This window comes from Argiope bruennichi, chromosome 10 (assembly GCF_947563725.1).
Source record: "Argiope bruennichi chromosome 10, qqArgBrue1.1, whole genome shotgun sequence".
In the NCBI taxonomy this organism is placed as follows: Eukaryota; Metazoa; Arthropoda; class Arachnida; order Araneae; family Araneidae; genus Argiope; species Argiope bruennichi.
Genome location: NC_079160.1, coordinates 34948959 through 34967669, shown reverse-complemented (window position 1 = coordinate 34967669; position 18711 = coordinate 34948959). Strand labels below are relative to the sequence as shown.

The 18711-nt window shown below is 28.5% G+C and overlaps 1 protein-coding gene across 1 annotated transcript in view; it reads left to right on the top strand.

Moving 5' to 3' along the window:
- Nucleotides 1-2256: 2256 nt before the first annotated feature.
- The window catches only part of LOC129989036 (neprilysin-2-like), a 117306-nt gene continuing 100851 nt past the window's right edge, over nt 2257-18711 (top strand). The window contains exon 1 of the mRNA XM_056097348.1: nt 2257-2576. Coding sequence (XP_055953323.1) covers nt 2518-2576 — 59 coding nt within the window. The 5' untranslated portion in view covers nt 2257-2517. The remainder of the gene's footprint in view (nt 2577-18711) is intronic.

Genomic DNA, 18711 nt, shown 5'->3' with positions numbered 1-18711 from the left:
TTAATATTAAAATTGTAAGTGTGTAACAGATTTCCGGCGATATTTATCATGCGGAAATCTTTCTTTTATTTTATAATATTCTTTAGAAATATTTGTACATTAAAATATATTTTATTCACATTCATGTAAATTCGAACTTACACTAAACAAGTAATTGATGAAATATGAGAATCGAAACTGTTACATGTATATAAAAAATGGAATTCAAATTCTGTATTCACGTTAAATCTGTGTATTAAAGGTGTTATGTTAATGAAGGAGAGAGCACTGAATAAATCTTTATAAAATAACTGCTCTTTAAGAAGAGTAACAACAAAAAATATCTTGGATTATTGAAATAAAAATACAAAATTGGAAACATTACTCAGGGAAATTACAGGAGTGATTGTGGAAACCATCCAATATCACGTCCGTCAGTTTGTGCTTGACCCAGGAAATTTATGGAGATGGAGACAAAATTGTTAGGAAATCGTTCTGTACGGAAATAGTGCAAGAATCACAAATCGTAAAAGATTACTCCGACCCTTCCTGAGGTACACGGAAAAATCTGAACTTCCGTTATACAGTGACAAAGTAGACGGTAACTACGATTGAGTGAATCCTAAGGGCCATTACCGACCACGGTACAACTCCTCCCGTAGGAGACCCGTCCCGTCATCTATAGGGGGTAATCAATTTCCAACCCTTTCTGTGCCCACCATGGCGGTGAGAACCCACCACCATACCGGAAGCTTCTCATATCTATAACTGAGGTGTCATATGAATGTTCAAGATGTCCAACAATCTAGCCACGATGCTTTATTCTGCAAGAAAACTCAAAACACAGATATCAAAACAAAGAAAAAGCATTTAAAACGATAGTAATTGCAGAAAGTAACAAATGAATAGCCTGAAAATCGCTAATTAAAAACAGAGCACAATATAACTTCGCTCAAAGTAAAACAATTAGATACATCGCTCTGCGATCAATTCTCCAAAGAAAGAAATTGACTTTCGTCTGTATTTCTCTGCTTATATTTCTTGTATTTTAGAAAATCATTATTCTATCCAAATCCAACACCAAATGATCGCCAAGTTCAGGATTAGATGATGATCTGGCATCTAATAAAATCTCTGTGAAGCTCTTCTCCTTACTATGACAGTAACTGTGCAGGGAAACAACATTACAGATTTGTAATAAGATTATATAAAGAAAGTACTTTTGCTTAAATAAAATAAAGAAGTTAAAGAAGTTTTGCTTAAGTTAAATAAAGAAAGTTCAAATGCTATTGCCTCCATTTATGATACTATGCAACAAAGAGCAAGGTAAAATATCGAACTTCGTCCAGAATAATTTACTACAATTAATGACACCAATATAAAAGTACCTTAAAAGAGAGGAGGAAAGCTTTCAAAACTTACACCGTATTTTGCAATATTTTCCACAAATTTATATAATCTGGGGAAAATGTTATAAAATATAAAGTAGGAAATGTATTGCACCTTAATGTTTATATATTAATGGGATCTTCAAATCGTGAAATGTTTTGCATATCAAATTACAGATCCAGTCGCCAAAAGCAGTTTCTTTTCACTATTCATTGGCGCCAAACGAAGAACGAACACTTCACAATGAGAAAATAAGAAAGAAAGTCGGAGGGAAAAGATTCTCATTTATTTATTTGGATTATTTCTTCTTGTAAAATACGAAATGGACTCCAAAATTAGATAAGCACGTTGCATTTAATTAATTTTACAGGAATGTGAGTTTATTTCATCCCGAGACTAAAATTAAAATTTTTATTTGTCAGTCGCATCAATAGGCAATGAAATCACATACAAAATTTAACTAAAGATGATTTTATGACATTACCTGAAAGGGGGATGTAAAATGTAATGTATAGAGCTTCTTATCATAGTATATTCAAGAGATTATCACTTTTTGAGTAATTAGTGGAAGGTTATCGAAATTTCAGATTTTTAGAACAAAACTCTTCGATTGAAAAAAAATTATTTAAAAGAAGTACCTTAGTAAAAAGTGAACTCTGATGCCATTGCAGATTCTTTTCCCTTAAAAAGAGAACTCATTAGGGAAGAAGATAAAAAAGAAAGAAAGAAGCAAAAAAAAAAAAAATGAGCAGAAGATCGAGAATTGTTTCTCTATTTCTGAATTTTAGCGCGCATGCACTTTTTGGCAGACGATTCCATCATCCAATCGCTCATGCCCGGAGGCGGAGCGAAGCGGCGTTCAAAAATGAGGATAAACACCAAACGATCACTTTCTCCGACATTCAGTATCTTCATCCTCTTCGAAAAGAGAAAGTGTTTTTATTCGTTCCCCTTCCGGCCCTGTTCCCTAAAAAGCAGCAAAGGGAAGAAGTTAAAAAAAGGAAGAAGAGACATTATAAGATATTTATTGAAAGAAATAGAACTTTTTATTTCTGAAGCACAATAAGAAATAATTTATGTTGCCAACAAGTATTATGAAATAACTTTTAAGAATTTTCGAAATATTTCCACTGAATTCTCAACAGGTCGATGGCCGTAACTGTGACCCAGAGTCAACTGACTCTAACTAGTGGAAGAGATAGATTTAGGTAAGTTATTTTCTGTGATTTTTTTAATTGTAGGAAAGAATAATTTTTTCTCGCGCGAATCGGAGCCTCGTAGCAGCATGATTTTTTGAAAAAATCTCCCTTATTTTTAATTTTTATAACTAATAGAGCGTTTAAAAGGAATAAGTTTAGGGACATTCTACCAAGGTGTCAGTTCGTGTCCGTTTATTTCAGGTTCAGTGTTCTTCAAAAACAAACAAAAAAAAATTATTTTTTCATAGTTGTACAATGATCGGGTGACTGAAATTGAAAAAAAAATCCCTTATAGTTTTTAAAGAATATGTTTCCAGGTTATTAATGGTGTTTTACGAAAAAATAAAGTAATTTTTTTTAGAATTATTGTTCTAATTTTATTTAAATTATTGTTCTAAAATATTTTGCAATTTTTTATATAATTCGTATAACGCATTTCTCAATTAATTTATCAGAAAATTTGGCTATTTTTATTTTTGAAAGTTCTATTTTGCATTATTAAAGCACAGCATTTTTATTTAAAACATAAATAAAATTGATCAGAAAGAATGTACAAAAAAAATTAGCAAAATTAAAGGACTTCCACTTTGAAGATGGAATTTTAATTGAAGACAAAAACATGGTAAAATGTAACATCTACAACATATTGTCTAAATTATTTATATTATAAAAACTTACAAATTAAATAATATCTCCACTATTCTACTGGAGGTATTATCCTTTAATTGACTTAAATTTCATTTCTGACTGACTTTCCTTTTTCAACTTCCTGGATTTTGGCACTAAAAAAAAAAAGAGTTCGTACTGTTTTAAATAAAGTAAGAATATACCAGAAAATGAATAAATAAACGTTACAAGAAATTTATGGTATTAAGCAAAACTGCCATCATGTGAAATTTCGCTCTTAGAAAAAGATGAGGACGAATGCCAAACGATAAACTCATAATTAATTCTTCATAAGATTATTTTATTATTTAAAAAGAAAACGAATTCAAGCTCGTTTGGTATTCTGTTGCGTTTCCTTGTTATTTATTGTTGAATAAATACTTTTCGTCTGCATCATAGATATGCTGCCAAAAAAGAAAAGTGAAAAGATCAGAATGCAGCTCTTTAGCTCTGCAATGGTGTTTGAATACTTGATTTGAACAAATCAAGTTACAGTGACATTGAAATTTTCCTTTTGCCGTTTCTTGGAACTAATGGAACAATTAATAATTGATATTCATTTGGAAAATTAATATTGATGCCAGCTTTTGCATCCTAAATATGTATATCACTTCCGTTCCTGAATTTTTTTGTAGAATATAAAAGAAGTAAATGCGCTAAAAACTGAAAATCCATTTCATTCTTTAAAATCTTCTTTTTAATTATCTTCAGTTTTCGACTCCCTGATTATTATTATAAATTCTTATTATGAAAATTTGCTTTTTTTTGTTATCTTTAATTTTTGACTTCCTGATTATTATTGTAAATTTTTATTATTAGGAAAAAATTAATTTATGCATATATAAAAATAATTGACTTTTATTCGTGTTATTTAGTTGATTGTGCTTCTAAAATTTATTTAATAAAGTACATCTGTTAAACAGATGTTCAAGCATCTTTGCAAAAAATTCTAAATAAAAAGAAAACGATGTGCATTCTATATGTGAAATCGTGATCTTGACTTCCATTAGAGTTAAAAAAGCAAATGATTTTATTTTAAATTAACGAAAAGTTTTGAAAAAAAATACCTCTTTCACAAACTTTTAGTTAGTATCACACCTATATATTAAATGTAGTTTTAATTGAATTACATTATTTCTTTATGTGATATTCGTTTTTAAAATTTTAAAAATAACTTTATTTATCTTATTTTTATAATTTTAGCACAGCAAATTATTTTTAATTGTTCTTTGCGAATTGTTAAGATGTCATGGATTTTTCTATTGTATTTTTAAAATTATGTTCTGTTTTTTAATCAGTTTAAAATAATATTGTTCGCTTAACTCATAAAGAATAATTCTGCCCAAATTTATCACAAAATATTAGCAAGTTTGAAGGAAATATATCTATGATATAATATTTCACAGGTATATGATAAATTGCCTGCCTACCTGTATTCTGTTAAGAAAAATTCGCATTCGAATATTGCTTCAGCATTTTGATTTTAAATAATGTAGCATCATTCTTTCGATTTTTTTAGACTGCCATTAATAGAGAAATAATAATAAAAATGCCACGCGATAGTAAAAAAAAATAAAGAAATAATTTTTTCTGTGTTATTTACCGAATTTGTTTATTTTATTTTGGAGAATTCCCATTTTTGGCATTAAATAACACACCAGCTTGCGATTTTTAGTTTAAGTCGAGTTTATACAAATTTAAAAAAAAAGGTTTTTAACAGCTAAACTCTATCAACCAACTCTAGAAACTTTTTATTTCGATAATTTCTTCTTTATTAGTAAAAAATGAAAAAGCAGATTTGAAAAAGAAATAAATAAATTGAATATTCTTTGTCCTGAAATCTCAATATTCTGCCTTTAAGAAATTTATAAACAAAAAATGATTAATAAATTTGTACAACTGGAAGTAGTAAGTAATACGTTAAAATTCAGCTATATACATAAGAAACTCTAGATTTGTTTCGATAACTTTGGTTTACGTTATGGATCGTGTAAGATGTTTATCCGTGATAGTAAAATGAAATCGAAAATCTGCAGAAACTGGTTTTGCAATCACAAACTACAATCATTTCCGTCATCAATACGAACTTCTATATCCTCTAACTAACAGTTTAAGAACTTTTTTAAGTGATTTGCTTTTTATCATAATTTTTGAACTACTTTTATTTGAGTATTTTGCATAATATTGAATATAAAATTTATTTTGAATATTATTTAGAGGATTATATGTGATTCAATCAAGGCAACAGAGTGAAAGATCAAGGCTGTTAGATTAAAATCGTTTTGTCTTAAGGCACGTGAATTGGAAGAATTTTTTTGAAAAACTCTTTAAAATGGTTATTTTTTTTTAAATTTTTGCATAAAAAAGATTGTAAAAACATCCATGAAACCAAATTATACTGGTTAAGTGACAAAAAGTTTTTAAAAATTGGAACAAAGGCTCTTTTTTAGCTAAAAAGTATAAAATAAAAATCCTTTAGTTTAGAGGTACATCAACTTATTTGTTTGAAATTTTGCAAATAGCTTAAGAAATATATTATACAGTTCCTGAAATAAAAAAATAAAAGGTATCTCTAACCTCTTTTTAAATATTTAGGTTTGACTCGTAAATAACATGAAATTTTCAATTTTTTTTTTCGCATCGTGAAGCACTAAAACCACTATAAAATATTTCTAAATGAATCGACTACTTATTGTCTAGTTCAGGAACATTCAAAAACATTGTTTGCATTTAAGAATTCTTTTTTTCAACTTTTAATGCCTTAACTGTGGTGGCCGAGTGTTATTCATGTATCGAATAATCACATTTTCCAAACAATAATGTAAAAATAAGTCGATATAAAAGTGACAATGAATCCATACACATTTCAATAGTCCTCCATTAATATTTAGTAAAATTAATATCACAAAATGATCCCATATGGTCATGAAAAGCGTTGGGGATAATATGTCGATCGTATCACTGCAATCCGTGAAGTGGTACGACTTAACATTGGTATGGTGGCAACTCAGCCTGTCACCATTATTATATACTTGTTGTTGTTATTTATAATGGCACTTGCCATGCACAAGCTCGCTGACGAAGTCAGTGATTTTAAGCCAAGGGAGCGTCTCTTGTTTTTAGTAGCGCCAACTAGGGCCAAGAGTACGTCTTAGCTACTCACACATCTCATTCGCTTGCACAAGCCCTTTTTACAGGGGGGCACATTCACACATCTCACAGATAGAACGGAGGAAGAACAACCATGCCCGTACCGGGACTCGAACCCAGGACGCCCAGAACACGGGGAAGACGCGCTACCCCTATGATAGGACGCCGGCATTATTATATACTATTCAGGGGAAGCGAGAATATCCTTACTTATACAATAACTACTCATTCCTGTATATGAAATGAATGAACTTCGCTAATATGAATTCTTAAACAAAAATTCCTACTTTCTGAAAATTTTCAAGTAATAATAAATATGTGACTTTGTGAGCGGTGTAAAATTTCATACAGAGTACTGCTGGGTTTGGTATCATAAGATGTTTGAACGTTTGTATTAAATTTTGGATTATATAACCTGAGAAGGATAAGTCAGAAATGAATATTTTATTCTATTCGTTAAAGCGAAGCTAATTATACAAAGTCTTGTGTACATAAACATTACAAAACTACTCAGAGAAAACTCCAGCCAGTTTTTTTGCCTCCAGGAAATTTTAAAGAATCACAACAATGTAAAAAATATTAATAAAAATAATTATACTATTTATAAATCTTTTTTAAACTTTTATGCATTTTCCTTGACACAAAAATCGATACCTCTCTTGTTTGCGGAAGTACTGTGTCCTTTTTTTATGCTCTCTTTCTCTAATTTAAAACTCTCTTGTAACTTCTGTATGAATGGAAACTTTCCTTTATATCTCTTATCAAAGCACAATATTCATGGACTTTATCGTCTTATCAATTTTATATCAGATATCTAGCAAACGATATTCGTAGGTCACTGCTCTGGCGAAGACAGCTGAATTTATCGGCTGGGAGATGGCAACCGGTGGGAGATATAAAAATTCATAACACGTGACAGAACAATACGTTCTTTCAGGCAGAAAATATCTCGTTATAAGATACACGGTAGAATAAAGAAGTATGAGATGTATCTATTTGAAGATATCTTCTGGAAAAACTGATGAATAATCATGATCAAATTTATTTATAATGTGTTCAAGAATATCAACTTATTGAAATTTGCATGTGCAAAGAAAGATATTAGAGCAGGAAAAATCACTTAACTTGTGTTTGTTGGCCCCTCTATAGTTGATATTTTTCAGAAAATTAAATAAACGAATAAGGCTATTTTGAAAAATTTCAGGAAGCAAAATTTCTTGATATTTTTTTTAAAAATTTTCTACTTTTAATTTCTTATTATTCTATCTACGTTAAATTAAATTTTACAATATATCTTTATGCATATTTATTATTTTTTAATTTGTTATCTTTACAATATATATTTATGCTTATTTCTTATGTTTTTTTAATTTAATGCTGAATTAAATTTAAAAAAAACATAATTATTTTTAAAATTTCGAGGAGAAATTAGTGTGTATTTAAATTGACGAATGAAAAAAATGTGAAACTGTGTTTGATTTATTATTAGAATGTGTTGCTAATTTTTGATGAATGTATAGATTTTATTTCGATTTCTTTTTTGGAGTTTCTAAGTTAAATCCCTGTTTAAAATAAAAAAAAAAAGAATGCATGTATACGTTGGCATTCAGATACACCTAGAATTACAAAATTTGCATAAATATTCTTTGGAGAGTACAAATATAGTACTCAAAAGTTTTTTTTAAGAAATTGTCATTAGAATTTTAATTATTTAAAAAATTAAGCAGGATTTTTATTAAAATTAAGAATTTTAAATTTGTTTTTTTAATTATATTAATTTAACTGCCAGAATTCATTTCTGAATTTTAATAAATTAAAAATATATTTTTTACATAATTTTAAACGACAGATTTCAGTACAGAGGTGAATTTCAAATTATTTTCATGATTTGATCAAATATTTAATCGTTTGGTATTCTTATGCCGTTGAAAAATAAAAGAATATTAATTTTATCATCTGCGATAGCAAGGAATAAATAAACAGAGTTAAAAAACCGCGATAAATAATTTTTTATTAGGAGATAGATTGCCTGTGAAATCACGTTTTTAATCTGACGTATAGTTACCTACATTGACGTCTTGGGATTTGATTCCACTGGGAAATTTCATACCTAGTAAGAAGAACATTGTAAAGCTTCTAAAATAATACAATTGTCACAATTTGATGCTTAAAAATGCTTTGTTCAGTAATTCATAAGCGTCAAGTTATGATATTTAATTTAAACTGAACACAAACCAATATCCTCAACGAACCAATGATTGTAAAGTAAAATGAATGCAGATATTTAAAGTCCGATTAAGTTACTAGAGTGCTGAAATATAAATAAATATTTATATTTATGAGCAGTATTTTCACCAATAAAGATAAAAAAAATTTTCTCCAATAAACATGCATTGGATTAAAAGATGGCATAACTAAATAACAGAGGGAAAAACTATAAGTTTATTTTCCGGCTTTATCTCAACCACCTGTATTTATATACCTGCGACCTTTGGTCGTGTTGACTGCTAGATGTTACCTTGGTCCCCCTCCCAAACAATCGACATAAATGTGAGTTAGTTTCCTGCAAAAGCTCTCCGGAAGATAATGTAATCCCCCCACCCATATTAGAACTAAATTCCTCCTCTACATCAGAAGCTCTTCATTTCTTTATGGTCATTTGACAGATAAGATAAAGATAGGCCTTACTTTTTCCTTATCACGAATCTTTAACTCAAACCAGATAAGGTAGATTAGATAAGGATTCAGGATTAGAGTTATCAATACTGTAAGATGTAATTACAAACAAACCATATATTATCCAGTCATATTCCATAGATGAAAACCAATGCCTGAAGACAAAATGAAAATAATTTTTATTCTGTCGAAAAAATATGACTGTAAATTTTAATATGGCCGGTTGCTACATCAAGATGCACCTTTAAAAAAAATTAACTCTAAACAAAACTTTGATGAACCATAAACACCACAATATATCCCATTATCACAGTTGACAAACCAACTTCTATAGAATTTTTTCCCATTCTTCAATAGAACGAATTCTCTTTCCTTTAAAATAAGCTTCCATCCTACATGGATTTTACGTTCTTATTCCATTCTTGAACCCTCCAGAGAATAACTTATAACTTCAAAACATAGCTGGGAAAAGAAAGTGTATTGAATTTTAACTTTTCAGTTGAAATAGCATTTAGGAAGTACTATTTATAAAACCTAGTCACGTTGCTAAAATCTGTCTTGCTAGTTGAAGCCAGTTTGAAACAAAACTACTATTTGAAGAATCACAGAAGGAATAAAATCAAAATAAGGTTGACGGTTATCAAGCAGTTAGTCAGTTTTAAGATTCCAGCTGCATTGATTAGATAGAAAAGTTTTGGCAAAAATAAAAGAAATACTAACTCGCTGCTCTTATTGATAAAATAATGACAAAATTTGTTTTATGAAATTATAAATTGATATTTATAGAAAACAATAATTTACAAAAAAAAAATAATGAAACAAAAAGATAAAAATTCTACTTCAAAATTAACCTAAATTTAGAAAAAAAATTTCTTTTCAAAGATAATTTTTTCCCTAATACTTTTCAGAACAATTAAGTAAAAAAATTCTGAGCATATTTTCCTTTGATAAAAAATATCACGAAATAAAAATTGGGGAAATATTTAAAATTATAAATAATAAAATTTCCATCTTTTTAATTTTATACAGAGTTTTTATTAATTTCAAAATGTATTCTATTTAACAAATTTGTTTTATGGATATGAAATGTGAATTAATATAATTTATATTATTATAGAAAAATGAATTATTTTAATTTAAGGTAAATAGGAAAAAATGAACATTGAATTTTTAAGCAATCTTTTCTGGTATTTAGTAGAATTTTTAAAAACATTTTTGAGTTTGTCAAAGAAATAATTCTGGAACTTTTTAAATCGTATACTTGGATCAAAAATCGTTTCAAACATTTTTTCTAAACTTTCAAACATTATTATGTTATATTAAACCTTTTTACATAATTATTTTTATTAAACTCTAATAGATTTTATGTTGCTAAGTAAGAGCTGGGAATATTTCTTTTTCTTCGACAGTAAATTTAGTAATTTTCAAAGACCATTTCATAAACAAAAAAAAGTTATACAAATTAATATTCTCTTTAAAACACGATTTTTTAAATATATATTTATATATATAGATATATATTTCATACGCTATAAATTTTTATATATTTTGATAGTTTTATATATATTTCTTAAGAATATAAATTTTTATGAATATTTGCTGTAAACTTCATTAAATAAATATTCACCGAATTATAATTACAATGAATATCTTCGTATTTTAGAATGAAATTATTATAGTCAAGGTATATTTTATTATCTTCTAAATTGCGTGCTTGACGAAAAAAGAATTAAAAGCTGGGACAACATTTAATTATTTTTTAAAATATCGTCTGTAAAATTATTTAAATATTTATTCCTTTTTATGTTTGGCAATACTTAATTTGTTATTTCATATTCCTTAATAAAATCGTTTTCTCCCAAATTTTATAATCGAGTTGTTCTTATTTTTAATCTGCTGTTTTGAATAGAACGCAATGTGGCTTCATTTATATCAGAAAGTTTATAAAAATCGAATTAAATTTTTATTAGTAATTATTGTTATTTTTAATTTTTCAAAGAATTGTGATTTTTGGATATATATTTCTCTTTAATGGCTGATCGGCCCTATTAATTTTCTTTAAAGAATAATATGCGGCCTTATAATGAAGATTCTTAAGACTTGAATTTCCGTTTTATCAATTTCAAAATGGCAACCTAATTGAACCGCATATTTCCAACTGAGGCCCTGGTCAATTATTATTCCACATTTATTGCGATCCACCTAGATAAATCACTTCCATCACAACGAACCATCTCATTAGATCATCAAACGTTTGCGAAACCTCGCTCCAAATTTCTGGGTTAACGACTGATATAAAAGCAGCCAGCCCCCAAAAAGGCTTCCCTCAAAGACGAGAAAGAACTAACGAAATATCCTCAGCTGAACTATGTTACTATTTGAAGTGAAAGTTGTCCTTACGAAACGCCTTTGCAATAAAAAAGAAGAATGAAAAAAAAAAGTTTTTTGAAAGGTAAAAAACCTTGAGGTTACTACATGCAAATGGTCGCTAGCAGTATGTGTGTCATCAAGCAACAGGTTGGTCGTCTGCTTTAATCTATGAGAGATTCCTGCGTTTACTTCCTTATAGGGAGGAAGTAGAAAGGTTCCGAACTTTCGTTCCCACTAACGTCGGTTATGGTGCAGGGGGTCACCTGTTGGAATGGGGAAGATTATACAAAGACAAGGGTGCGTGTTCATGAAATTGTTTTTGTAGAAAATAAAAATAAATAAATATAATGGATGTGAGCAGTGATCTTCAATGTTATCTTTTTTTTCCTGTAATTCAATTCGTCACATGTGAGGTTTCGTAAACTGCTTTAACAATTACTTACAACTTTAAATAGCTTTAACAGTTACAACAAACAAGGATAAATAGTATATTTATGACACAAGTTCATTCAGTAACGCATATTCAGTAAATTCATTATTCATTCAGTAAAAATATTATAGCATGATGTATCAGTTATGGAAAATCAAAAGCTTTAAAATATTTGTAAAATATTCATGCAGTTTCCATAAAAAAATGTTATTTAATTTAAATATTATTAGTTTATTATTTAGGCATCATAACTACTTTTTGATTAAAATCTTACAATTATATATGACTTTATAAATTACTCTGACAAAATTATGATTACAAATTATATCTATTCCTGTCAAAGAATTATAAATTAAATTTTTAATTAATGTTTACGCTCTTTCTAGGTTTTTTTTTTGCGTAACTAAAGAAAATAAAATCATTATCAGAAAGAAATTTAACCTTCATTAGAACCTCTTAAGAATATAAAATAAGAAAAGAAAAGAAAACTATAAGAATAAGAAAATATTCTTGTAAGAATATTTTTTTTTAATAAAAGAATTAGGTAATCCTTCTTGAAAGCTTCAAATAAACCACAACACTGGAATAATAATTTAAGTTAAATATTTGAAAATCTATGAAAAAAAATCGTCTGAAGTAGAAATAATACATCACAAAATCGATTCAATACTCATACAATTCAATAATTAATCACAATCGATTCAATAACTAATCACAATAAGTTTAACATTTTATTTTACCACTTAAACTTAGATTCGGAAAGATATCATATTTAAAGAAACTTAATTAATTTTTAAGACTGTTCTTTGAATTCTTGCATATAAAATTTTTTTACAAATTTTTCTAAAAAAATAATTTTAACAACAACTTTCACATCATTTTTTTTAAATAATTTAATTTTATATAAATTCAATTTATGGAACTCTCAATAATTATCAAAGCGATATTTAAAGAACAATTTATAAAAGTTTTAATTTGTTTTTGGCTTTTTAAATGAGTTATTAAGACAACGAAATTAATCTTGTCGCATTTTTATGTGAAGTTTTGAATTGGTTGACCGTTTATAAAATTCGTTCTGTTAAAAAGGAAACGTCTAAATGTGAGAATTTGAACATTAAGGCAGATCTTTCGATTTAAATAAACAATTTAAATAAATTTATAACAATGCGTGTATCCCGGAAGATTTCTATGAACAATTCCGCTAAATAGAACGGGTCTATTACTGTTTTGTCTTCATTGTATTTGCAGCGTTAAACGTTGAATAATAAAATGTTAACATAATAAATACCAATTACTTTAAACGTATTTATTTTGCTATCATAATTTATTTTTAAATGAGTTTTAAAAAAGGAAGAGTAGATTAGCCAATCAAATTCAATGACTTGCTAAAACGATTATTTGTAGGATACGTATCTGTTCTAATTTTCGCTTGAATTAATAATGAACCTATTGTGTGTTACTTCAAATCTTTAAAGATATTATGCGATTGTTGAAACTGTTTTAAATCAAATAGAAATTGTAACTTTCTCATTTTTGGTTAGCTGCATGTTAAAAATTGTAATCAAATTAATTACTATAATTTACAATCTGATAAATAGCCCATTGAAGTTGATTTGGTGCCGTTGGCTTTTTAAAGAAATAATGATTGGATTTTGGTCAATGGTTTTTTAAAAAGAAATAATGATTAATTTTTGGCCAATCATTTAAAAAAACAATGATTGATTTTCAGTCAATGGTTTTTTTAAAAGAAATAATGATTAATTTTTGGCCAATCATTTAAAAAAACAATGATTGATTTTTAGTCAATGGTTTTTTAAAAAGAAATAATGATTTTGGTTTTTCCTTAGCTTTTAAATCTATTTGAATTACTTTGTTTCTTCTAATATTTGTATTAATTTAGAATAAAATTTTCAAAATTTCAGCTAATTCATTTTTTATTCTTTTGAAATTTTCTTTGTAGAAAAGCGTCAAGTAGCAGACTTGAACTAGCGATTCAGATAAGTGATAAAAATCTTCATTTTAACAAAAGAATTTTATTACAAACATATCAAATGGATACAAAGTGATCTCTAAAGTCAATGCAATTCTTAGCTATTCAGTTAGGTGAACCTTTCTAACCCTTTTTGGTCAAGTGGTTTCAAAAATAAGTCGCCTTATGATTCAACATTGTGATGTGGTTTGCAATTAAAATTACTTACGTCTTAGATTTTCGGAAAATGCTTGTAATTTTTTCTGTTTTTAACAATAAAAACAGTAATTAATCTTGTAATGAGATTTGTTAAGCATAATTTGAGAAAATGACTTTGATATGATTGGTAGAGAAACTCATACTGCATAAGCATGGAACTTCCATATAAACTCAAAAATAAAATAATTTTAAATAAAGTTTTAATTCAGATTTGTACTCTTCGAATATAAAAATCCTTTATTTAAGGAATAATGAACAATACCAAAAAAGATTCTTCATAGCGTAATGAGGTTAGATGAAATAATAATCAAGATGTATTTGATTTTTTAAAAATTTATATAAATTAATCTCACAATATCAGTGAAATACTTGATACGACAACAACTAAATTATTTCACTCTTTCCATTATTTGTTTGAAATAATATCTTCATCTGGTTTTTCGCAAACGTATCGTAAGGTTTAATAGTAAAAATAAAAAAATCTGTTTTAACTTGCTTATGGATCAAACAGTTTCATTTTATAGAATTAGGATAATCCATTGGCGATCTCGTAACAGGATTTAGAATAAATATAGAAGAGAGAGGGAGAATTTCATAAATTTTCATTGAAAACTCTAACAAATAACATGAGATCTGTATATATGCAGCTGAGTATTTTTGAAAATTTTTGAGAAAATGCACATTTCTTTTAAAAGTTGAGGATTTGAAGCGCGTGGCAAAGCATGAACCTGGAATATCAGCTAATTTCGCAGATCATCTTCAAAGAAACATAAAATAAGCACAAATATAAATAAAAATGCTTTTGAATTATTTTTATTTATAGATGTAAAACGGGCTCAATAATTAGTAAGTTCCTAAGCTTATTTTATTGATTTTCTTTTTTTTTACAAAAAATAATCAATCTTTTTTTTAAAAAAATTAATATCATTTTCAAGATTGACATTCGAGAATTTCTCGTATATGTATTCACTAATAAGAAAATGACAACACGTTTTGCCCATACTTAAGTAATTTTAGTGTTAAAAAATATTTGTGTGGGAATGATCTCAAATTGAGTTGGAAATTAAACTGGGGGAGAGGAAACAAAAAAAATTGCTTTATTTTTTAAGCAGAAACCAAAGAAACGTCTTTAAATCTTTACATGCACATTTCCTGGTTGCACAGTACATATGGGACATCACATTTCCTGCGTGAATTCTTCATATATAATGATGCAAGCAAAACAGATGAAATGAAAGATTCATTACCGCCAGTGCCAAAAACCCCAAAACGCCAACGAGTTTGTTCCAAAACCAAGGGTCGAGCGAAACAGAAAAAGTCAAAAACCGGTTGCCATTTCTACAAAAAAATAAGAAATTACACGACCGCGATTGTTTTCATTTACACGAAAGTCTCATAAGATTCACACCTTAGTGTAATTTATTGATAAATCCATTGTGCCAATGTTCCTTTGGAGGTCACGGAGGTCATCTGGTACCATTGAATCGAGGCATCCGTAGAAAATAAAATTAATTTTAAAATTGCGGACAAGAAGCAACAGGAGATTGAGGGGGAGGGCAGGCATGGAGACGTTCCACTGATGGTCCATCAAGTGACCTGGTCAGTAGGTTATGCAATACCGAGGTCAGCCAATTGGTAGGTGGAAGGCTGCTTCAAAAGAAACTGAAAGTGTCCAGTTTAAGGGTATTGAACTTGTTGAACTTACTTTGGTAAATAATGACTTTTTTTCAACCCATATTGCGTGCTCATCAACTTCAACTGCAAGTTTCTTTTGACTAAGTGCTATATTGAATTTCAGTTTCATTGCATAAATTAGTGATAAAATTTGACAAGTTTCTTGAATTGAAGAATCTTTGGTGAGGTCAATATTCATGAATATAACTTAAAGTAAAACTTTATATAGGACAACTATTTGAATCACGATTTATTTAACACTTTCAGGGCTACCGACAAGATATCCCGTCTTTCATATATTTCCATTGATATTTGTCTTTTCATGGAGTTTTTATCGAATTCATCCTTAGCGATGAACGTGTTAAGATTAAAAAAATAACCCTTTTAATAGTACCAATTTTATTTCCAATTTTTTCCAATTTAATTGGAAGTATCTGAAAGACGAGATATCTCGTCGGTAGCTTTGAAAGTGTTAAATATGTTTGATATGAAGATGAAGGAATCATTTACATATTTAAAATAATTGATAAAACCAAAAAAAAAATGCCTGTACCTCAGCACAAAACATTGTTCCGATTTCGTAACTTTTATATAAAAGCTCAAGAACCTTAAATACATCATCTATGGTTGTTTTTCATCTCCTCTATCTTTCAATTTCACGATGCATCATGAAATAAAATTTTGGCTAAATCACCGACTTCAACAACTGAACTGATTTCGCCACTTTTCTAGCACAACTAACCAATAAGTGATTGTTATTTATTGTTAGAAACTAAGATTACTTAAATTGGAAAAACAATTTTTTCCATTCTTTCACTATTGCTTAATTTTTCAAAACTAAGCAATAGTGAAAAAAAGAAGCTTTTGCAAAGCTAAACGATCAGATAGATAAAGTTGTTAGCAATTTTTGTGTTTTCCACTATTATCGAAACATAAAACTGCCATTTGATTTTAGATGGAAATGATTATAGTTGAAAAAATTATTTACTAAATATATTAGGAGATAAAGGAAGACATGACAAATTTTTCTCTTTATTTTATGGGACATTGTAAATCTTTTCTTCTAAATGCGCAAAAGCTAAACAATTAATTTTATTACAAATCAAAATAATTTAATATTTCAATCTCGTGTGTTATTGGAAAAAAATTGGAAGATAATATCCAATAGCCAAGAATCAATTCATTTTCCAGCTCATAATTCCTCCCTCTGGTGTGGTGCGGAAATTTGAAGAGGGTGGTTCTAGCTCAGGTGTATTCTCGTCATCCGACCATGGTTCAAAATTACGAGGTCCTTCCCATAATATCCCTAGTGTTGTTTTAAAACGGGACGTTAATATAACTGAACTGAAATCCAGCTCAGAATAGACTAAACCAATCGATTGATTATCTGATAATAAAAATTTTGAAAAAAATGCCAATCTAATCTCTGATAAAATATTTAAGAATAAAAATATTTCTCTCCTCGTTATTGTTTCATTAGGTCTTATAATATTTTACGAAATTTTTTTTTCATTCAGTATTCAATTAATTAATTTAGTAAAAATGATACGGCGTTTTAGCTTATTTAAATACAGTTCTCAGGTCAACAAAAGAAAAAAAAATCACTTCCAAATTGAGTCCTCTGACATGCGCAGCAGTGAAAGGTTTTCTGCTTCACTTAGCGTGAAAAGGAATTAAATACCGATTCGTGATACAGACAAAAGAACTGGGCCAATGCGAAATGACAACTAACGCGTTAAGGATGAATTGAAAAACTAATAATGCTGTTAAACAAGATCAATTGACACGTACTTCCTGCTTAATTGCTGATATTTTATTTCGCTCGATTATTTATCATCAATTTTTTTTTTTTACTTGTACTTCCCTTTTCGCTCCGATTTACTCTAAATATTTCTCAATTAAATTTTTGTTGTAATTACCTCACAAAATCGCATGTTTAAATTAAAAATTCTGTGATACGGAACGGAAAACTTAATTCAGTTTTCAAATGGGTACATTATTCCGCAAAATAAGCGAAGAATTAATTTAGAGTTATTTTTGAAATTGTTTAGTAATTAAATGAAGTGGAAGTTTTTTAAAAAATTTAGTGTACACAGTAGTCAATTGTTTATGTTATTTAAATTAGCATTTTGTTAAACAGAAATTTATCAATAAAATGTCCGCTTAAAATCTATTTCCAAAATATGAAGCAACACATTTAATCGCAAATTGGAGATTCTATAGGACATGAAGATAAAAATTGTTATTAGAGGGGGAAAAATATGTTTCAGATTCATTACATTTCAATTTATGTTCATTTGTAATGGGCGCATGAAAAAATGTTACACAAGGTAAAAAATAGCCTTTGTGGCATTTGCATAAAAAAAATTTAATTTTTGAAAGATTGGATTGAATGAAGGAGTTTTTGTTTAGTTATATTAACGTCCCGTTATAAGGCAATACTAGGGCTATTTTAGGACGGACCTCGTCATTTTGAACCGCGGTCAGATAACGAGGACGATACCTGAGCCCCCCTCTCCATGCCACACCAGCTGGAGGACGTTTGGCATGACGGATTTAACGTGCAACAGACCCCCTTTCACGACAGTTCTTCGGTTGAATCGGGTCTCGAACCTGAAACCCTACGCCTCACAAGTCGAGACCTTACCACCAGGCCACCGCAGCCCCATTGAGGGAAGGAAAAAAAATGTTTAGAATTTAAGCATGCCGCTCAAGAGTTTTGAATTACCAATAAGTTAAACAAAGAAAAAGGCATTTTTTCCCCGTTGCATATATTTCAGAAGTGGAGGAATACATTTAGCAATATTATCTTTTCTGCTGAATAATATTTGCTGAACACCTTTTGATATTAAATTAATTCTAAAATCATCGTCCATCCTTGTTGTGCCTAATTAGGTGGCAATCCGATAAATAGGTTCATCATCGGAGCAAATTTCCATAATACCTTTAAAAAAATATGGGTGAAGGGTTCGTTTTCACATTTAAAACAG